The 7935-nt window shown below is 53.7% G+C and overlaps 1 protein-coding gene across 1 annotated transcript; it reads right to left on the bottom strand.

Annotated features, from left to right (window-relative positions):
* Positions 1-2206: 2206 nt before the first annotated feature.
* NEURL3 (neuralized E3 ubiquitin protein ligase 3) lies at positions 2207-4661 on the bottom strand (the record flags this gene model as incomplete). Its single annotated transcript, XM_082642530.1, is given in 4 exon segments — positions 2207-2415; positions 3068-3139; positions 4111-4642; positions 4644-4661. Coding segments are annotated over 4 exon segments (831 nt in total).
* Between the last annotated feature and the right edge of the window lie 3274 nt (positions 4662-7935).

A 7935-nucleotide genomic window follows, 5' to 3' on the forward strand; every position in this document is an offset into this window, starting at 1 on the left:
CATAAGGCTATCAGCTGATATTTCAACAGAAACTCTGCAAGCCAGAAGGCGTGACATGATATACTTAAAGTAATGAAAGAGAAAAACCAACAACCAAGAGTACTCTACCCAGCAAGGCTCCCGTTCAGATTCAACGGAGACATCAAAAGCTTTACAGACAAGCAAAAGCTAAAAGAGTTCAACACCACCAAACCAGCTTTACAACAAATGTTAAAGGAACTGCTCTAGGTTAAAAAGAAAAGGCCACAACTAGCAACAAGAAAATAATGAAATGAGGAAGCTCACTGGTAAAGGCAAACATACAGTAAAGGCAGGAAATCATCCGCACACAAAGCAAGTAGGGAGGTTAGAAGACAAAAGTAGTAAAATCATCTCTATCCACATAAGCAGTTAAGGGATACACAAAATAATTATATGCAAAATACAACATCAGAAACAGTCATTGTGAGGGGAAGAGAGTACAAATGCAGGGTTTTTAAAATGCACTTTTTTTTTTTAATTGGGGTATAGCTATTTTACAATGCTTTGTTAGTTTCTACTGTACAGCAAAGTGGAGTTCCCTGTGCTATACAGCAGGTTCTCATTAGTTATCTATTTTATACATATTAGTGTATATATGTCAATCCCAGTCTCCCAGTTCATCCCAGCTCCCCTTTCCCCCGCTTGGTGTCCATATGTTTGTCCTCTATGTCTGCTAAAATGTATTTCAAATTAAGAAATCAGCAACTTGAAACAACCATATATATACATATATATGTGTATATATATATATGTATATGTATATATATGTACGTATGTATAGACTCATGGTAACCACAAACCAAAAATCTATAACAGATATACACACAAAAAAGAAAAAGGAATCCAAACATCACACTAAAGATAGTCATCAAATATCAAGAGAACAAAACAAGAAGGAAGAAAAAAGACCTACAAAAACAAACCCAAAACAATTAAGAAAATGGCAATAAGAACACATATTGATAATTATCTTAAATGTAAATGGACTAAATTTACAACCAAAAGACATAGAGTAGCTGAGGGATACGAAAACAAGACCCATATGTGCTGCCTAACAAGAGACTTATTTCGGATATAGAGACACACACAGACTGAAAAGATACATGCACCCCAATGTTCACAGCAGCCTTATTTACAATTGTCAAGATATTGAAGCAACCTAAGTGTCCATCAACAGATGAATGGATAAAGAAGTTATGGTATACATATACAATGGAATACTACTCGGCCATAAAAAAGAATGATATTTTGCCATTTGCAGCAAAATGGACGTACTTGGAGCATTTCACATAATGCTAAGTGAAATAAGTCAGACAGAGGAAGACAAATACTGTATGATATCATTTATATATGGAATCTAAAAAAATACAACAAATTAGTTAATATAACAAAAAAGCAGACTCACAGATATAGAGAACTAGTGGTTACCAGTAGGGAGAGGGAACAGGGAGGGACAATTTAGGGGTAGGGGATTAAGAGGTACAAATTATTAGGTACAAAATAAGCTACAAGCATATACTGTACAACAGGGGGAAGACAACCAATAGTTTTATAATAACTATAAATGGAGTATAACATGTAAAAATTGTGAATCTCTACATTGTACATCTATAACTTATTAATACTGTATAACAACTATACTGCAATTTAAAAAACTAAATAAATAAACAAAATTCCACCCAGATGCTCCCTGCATCTGGTCCAGGCTCCTCAATACCCCAGGGTGGGCAGGGCTTCACCAGACATGCGCAGGTACCTTAACTTCCTTAGCCATAAAACGAGGGATCAGGCTGTCCCCTCTCTACACAAAGGCCCTTCTCACTGGCACATGTGGGTTCCTGGGACTCTGGTGTACCGGGGATTGCTAGGTTCATGGTGGCTGAACCAGGTGACCAGCCAAAAGCCTTGGCACGCAAAAATGAACCTGGAGCTAGGCAGAGGGGTGAGAACCCCACTGGCCCATTGCTGAGCCACGTTCTCCAGCCAGACACCCACCAGGGAGGTAGTTCCGGTGTGGGCAGAAAGGGGCACCTCCTCGGTCCACTGGCCCCCTCCTGCTGAGGAGGGGGAACAGCCATTGCGGCCCTGACTCCATCTCTCCACCACACCTGTTGCTAACCAAGCTTTCTGACTCGTCTCCAGAAAGAGGGCAGAGCTGCACCTCGTCCCGTGGCAGGGGCCGGGCTCAGAGCTGTGCACCTACACCAGGGCCCAGAGCAGGAGGGTCCCAAGCCGAGGTCACCGCCTCAATCTCCCAGCGACACACAGGGCATTTGGCTGTGTCCCTGAAGACCCGCCAGGCACAGCAGCTGCAGAAGTGTGTGTGGCCACAGGGGACAAGGCAGGTGTTGGCAGCCTGGTGGAAGCAGATGGCACACTCCTCTCCTGCTGTGGCTGGGAAAGGGGACAACAGAGGTCAGGGGCACCTGGGGGCAAGGGGTGGGCAGCCCACTCATGATATAACCACAGGACAGAGAACTGTGCAGTCGGATTCTGAAGAATATTACCTTGTAAGAAAATGCTCACAATGTAATCAAGTGAAAAAAGTTGGGACGAAAACCATAAGGTACAAACATACATATCATAAGATTCCAATTTAGAAAAAAGGAAAACAAAGTACAAACAACTCCCCATATATAAGTCCACAAAATACGGGGAGGAAATCCACCTAACAGGTAATGCAAGGTTTGGGAGGTGTTTTTTTGTTTTTGTTTTACTTCCTTCTTTATCCTTTAATACGTATTTTATTTCTGTTTGGCAAATTACTATGAACGTGGATTGCTTTTTTAAAAGCAGACGGACAAAATAACATCTGTTCATGAATGTGCTCCAGTAACTTGTGAAGTTAGCCAATGTCCTAGAAGGCAGAGCTGTTAAATTGCTTTTAGGTTTCCAGGGGCGGAGCCAAATCTTTCTGGCCTAAAGCCCGTGGGAGACTTGATAGGACTTGGAAAGACTTAACTGAGTTCCCAGGGCTGGGGCCTCCCCGCAGCTCCCCTAGTGCTGGAGTCCTGGGGAGTCCCTGGGGCTCGGGGAAGCCACTCACCTTTGGGCTCAGGCAGAGCCTCATCACTGAGGACCCAGGGCATGGTTCGGGTGGGGGCGCTGACTGTAGGATCTAAGGCAGAAAGGGAAAGTCAGGGCCTGGGGAAAGCGAAGTCAGGGTGTCCTCGTTCCCCCGCACCTCCCCAGCCCCTGCCCCTAAAGCCAAGTGTCCATCCCCTTTCTTTTCTGGGGTGCAATGCTGGAGCTCCAAGCTGGTCACCCAGCCCTGTCCTGGCCGCCCCTTTCCCAGTTTAACCCAGCAGAGAATTTGTAGAACTGCAGGTTCCTCCTGCTAATCTACCCTTCCTTTAGACAGCTCCCCTTTGCCCTACTTCTGCTGCTTGAGTGGAGACCTTCAGCATTATTCACGGTCCCCAACCCAGATGTGCTTCAAAATCCCCCAGGAGGGAAAACAGGTGCTTGGGGCTCCACTCCAGACCTACCAATTCAGGTGCTCCAGAGGTGAGGCTCCAGCAGCTGTGACAAGCAGTGTGAAAAACAAACGCGCAGGGGTGTCTGGAATGCTTGTGCAGGCCCATGGAACACCAGCCCAGAATGCCAAAATTTCTTTTTATGAGTGCTCCTGTATCTCCTCCCTCTCCTGAAATCCTCTCTCCTTTCAGGTGGTCCTTGTTTCCCCACCCAGTGCCTGAACATCTCACCTTTGCCCCCCAGGCTGCCTTCCTGCTCACCTCTCTCACACTTATGTTCCCTTTGCTGCCACCCCTGTCTCAGCAAACGCCTACTTAGACTGCAAAGCCTAGCCCCGAAATTTCTTCCTTTGTGAAAGAGATCAGCCCTCTAACAGATGTTTGGGGTGCTGAGCACGTCTTCTCATTCTTCAGAGATGAGGCTGCCCTCCCTATGACTAGGTCTTGTCCCCAGCGCCCATCTTCATACCCTGACATGAGCTGATGGAAAAACTGACGGCATATGAATGAAACAACAGTTCTCCCAGCGGCTCTGGATGCAGGTGAAGTACCGCCCGACCCTCCACCTCCTCCCGCCCAGGGGAGGAGCCTGGGTCCCCACCCGTGGCCTCACCCAGCAGCTCGATGGCCTTGGTGGTCCCGTACACGTCCATCACGGCCCAGAGCGGGGCGCCCATGAGCACGCCCTTGCGCAGCAGGAGCCGGGGGCCCGCGTTTACCTGGGCGAAGAGCCGGCCCAGGCGGTTCACCCAGAAGCGCACCACGTCCCCGGTGAGCCCGCAGCCGTCGGGCAGCATGGCCGCCCACGTCGGGCCCTGCTGTTCCAGGTCCGGGCACACGAAGGGCGGCAGGCCGGGCGCGGTCACCCGCTCGGGGTTCAGGCGCGTGAAGCCCACGCGGAGGCCGCCAACCCAGCCGCGCTCGTGACACAGCACGCGCAGCTCCACGCGCTCTCCGGGCCTCACCGGCCGATGGCTGAACACGATGCCGTCACGGAACGTGGCGCGCCTGCGCGCGGTGCTCCGCTGCGCGTCCAGACTCACCTGCGCGCCCACGGCCTCGGCGTGGAAACGGAGCGCCTCTCGGGGCATCTCGGCGTCTGCGGGGGCGGGAGGTGTCAGTGAGGGGCGGGGCGGGCCGGACCCACCGGGCTGCAAAGGCCATCACAGCACCCCCCTGCCAGGGGAGGGGACGTTTCCAGCAACCCTCACTCCCCGGTGCCACTGTCCCCGCTCTTCCCTCCCCTCCACCTCCCCACCACCACCTCCCCCCACCCCCACCCCCAGTGAGGAGCCTGCTTTGCCTGTCAGAGATCTTAGTTCCCTCGGGAATCTCCCCAAGCCTCAGTTCACCTCCCATAGGGATGATGTAAAAATTAAAGGAACCGCAGTTCCTTTAATGGCAGCACCGGCTCTGGATACCCGGTAATGGCTATTATTGCCGTTAACTAGAAAGAGCAGGTTTTAGACCGGTAGACAGAATATGACCCTGGTTTTGACATATACACTTATACGTTCACTATATACATGTATATCTCATCTGTTTCTAGAAACAGCCTGAAAGGAAATGGGCTGACATGCTGCTTGTGGTCGTCTCTGGTGTTGTGTTTTCCTCTCTGCTTGTGTGACTTTCTGATTTTCCCACAGAGAACACGCGTGACTTGTGAAGCCCATGGCCCCCAAAGAGGGTGACTTTCTTGTCCTGGGAGAGAAGGTGCCTGGCAACTCCCAATCCGGTGAGGGGGCAAAGCCTGCAGAGGGGGAGTCCCAGGTCAGCCCCTCAGAATCGTGGGCTGGGCCCAGCCAAGTCCTGGGTAGGCTTTGAAATCAGGGAATTTCCTGACCTGACTCCACTTGGCAGCCAGGAAGGGTAAGTTCCTTGCTGGGCAGTCCTTTCTCTCAGCCCCAGAGGCCTGGAGGAAGCTGGCGGAGCTTCCTGCCCCCAGAACGGCTCTTAGCTCCGTAGGCCTTATCTCTCTCCCCATCCCCTCCTCCTCCCCTCCTGGCCCTGCTCTTTCTGGGTTGGAAGAGGGAAATAGAAAACTAAAAGAGGTGAATTCAGTCAAAACTTGAGCCAGGCAGTGGTTAAGAATCCCCCTGCCAATGCAGAGGACACGGGTTCGAGCCCTGGTCCGGGAAGATCCCACATGCCGCGGAGCAACTAAGCCCGTGTGCCACAACTACTGAGCCTGCGCTCTAGAGCCCGCGAGCCACAATTACTGAGACCACATACCACAATTACTGAAGCCTGCGTGCCTAGAGCCCGTGCTCCGCAACAAGAGAAGCCACCACAATGAGAAGCCCGCGCACCATGACAAAGAGTAGCCCCCGCTCACTGCAACTAGAGAAAGCCCGCGCACAGCAACGAAGACCCGACGCAGCCAAAAAAAAAAAAGAACACTTGAGCCAGACCCCATCCCCAAGGAGCAAGGCCCTTCCCTCCTGGCCCTCGTCTCTGACACCCACATGCCTGCAAGTTTCCAGCCCAGCACAAGGGACACCCTTAAGGTCACAGTGAATCCATCCCTGACCTCCAAAAGGCCAAAGACAAGCCTGGCACGGTTCCCTCACCCAACGTGTGAGGGACAAGCGCTCACCCTGGCTCGGGGGGCCTCTGAACCCACGCTGCTATCCAAGCTCACCCCTCCCTCAGCCTCACCCACGGCCCTGCCCACGCCACCACCCCTTCCTGGAATGCCCTGGTCTCTCCCTCCCTTCCCAAAGGGTTGGCCCACCAACCCTTGCTCCTCCAGGCTGTGCACCAGCAAGGGAGGCCCAGAGAAGGCACAGATGGTGACCAGGAGCCAGAGCTGAGGGTCCTGACATCAGGTGGACCTGTCCTTGCATCCACTCAAGTTGCTGGGGCAGCCAGGAGACCCTGTGGAGGGCAGTGAGGACCAACACCCGGATTCTAGCTGCGGCTCTGCTGCTGACCTAGGTAGGTCACTGCCCCTCTGGGTTTGGTCCCTTATCCACAGTGGGAATGACATGCCTGACAGCCCAGGCCTGGAGTCTCCAGGTACTTGTCTGGGGATCCTGAATGTGAGGACTTCATTGCCCACCTGCACAGGCATCGGGCTGGGCGCGGGGGGCAGGTAGGGGCTCCTGATGTAATCAGCCGTAACCCACCCTGGAGGGTGGGGGCCAGGCCCCTCACTTGGCTGGGTCACCGCCCATCCCTGAGGTCGGGACTGGAGGGGAGCCCTGGAGCGGGCTTGGTGTGGGTGGTGAGCAGGGCCCTAAGCCTCTCCGCGCACCACCGCATCCCACGCTGCCACCACGCGGCAAGAAAAGACCCCACCTGACGGCGGTGAGCAGCAGGGGCAGAGCTGGGGTTCAAACAGGGATCACCTCAGCCTCACCCAGTGCAACCCCTGCAGGGAAAGGGGCCCACCCTCGGGTCGGGGCGACAGGAGACCCATCAGGCCCCGCTCTGTGGCCCGAGACGGTACCCAGTGGAGATGACCCTGTCCTGGCCGACAGCTGACTCCCCTCCCTCGGCAAGGGGTCAGTGGATGGAGTCCCCCCCACGCACAGCTGCCGTGGACAGGGGCTGACGCAGGCAGGATTGGCTCTGGGGACAGTGGGATGGGGGATGGGGGGAATCAGAGGAGCCAGGGAAATCGGCCTGTGGGAGCTATGTCCTCGTGTCACCAAGTAGAGGAGGGGGCTGAGAGGACACAAGTGCTGCACAGGACACCAGGGGCCAGTGGACTGTGCTCCCTTCTCTCAGCTGCACAGGCCGAGGTTGAGTGGCACTGACAGCCACCCTTGTCCTGCTGGCCGGGCAGAGAGCCTGCAAGACTGCATCCACCTGCGGGGCCCCTTCCTCTGCCTTGCATGGGGCTCTGCGCCTGAGTTTGAAGCTGGGTCTGGGTGGCGTCTCCTTCCACTGGGCGGGCTGGCAGGACTCCTCCCATTCTTTGACCCAGGCTACCCAGTCCCCCCTGCTCCTGGGCCGGGGAGAGGCAGAGGTGGGTACAGGCCAAGTGTGGCTCTCCAAGTAGGCCTGTCCCCAGCCGGCTGGGCAGGGGGTTGTGAGCACCTCATGCCCGTAGGTGGCTGTTCTACTTATCAGCTGCATTTTCAGGCCGGATCCTGAGGCTCCATAAGCTGAGTTGCCCATGGGTGACCCTCCCCAGTTATGCCACCTGACTCCTTCACTCCCCCACCATGCACTGGGCTTGGCAACAAGGACCCCCTGGGCTGCTGGGGCGCAGGGAACACAGTCATGGCCTTTTGGATGTCCCACCCGCTGGACAGGTGGATTCCAATCCGGGAATCTTTGCAGCAAGGCTCTTGGAATCTAAGTGACCTAGGGTCAGTGCCCCATGCAGTGAGGACCTCCCCGGATCTTCTTCATTGTCATCACCGCCCCTCCAGCCATCAAGCCTCTCCTGGCACCGGGCACCTACTAAGTGCTTACAGTCTCCCCACCA

This window comes from Mesoplodon mirus, assembly GCF_964341445.2.
Source record: "Mesoplodon mirus genome assembly, chromosome: 14".
NCBI classification, from domain to species: Eukaryota; Metazoa; Chordata; class Mammalia; order Artiodactyla; family Ziphiidae; genus Mesoplodon; species Mesoplodon mirus.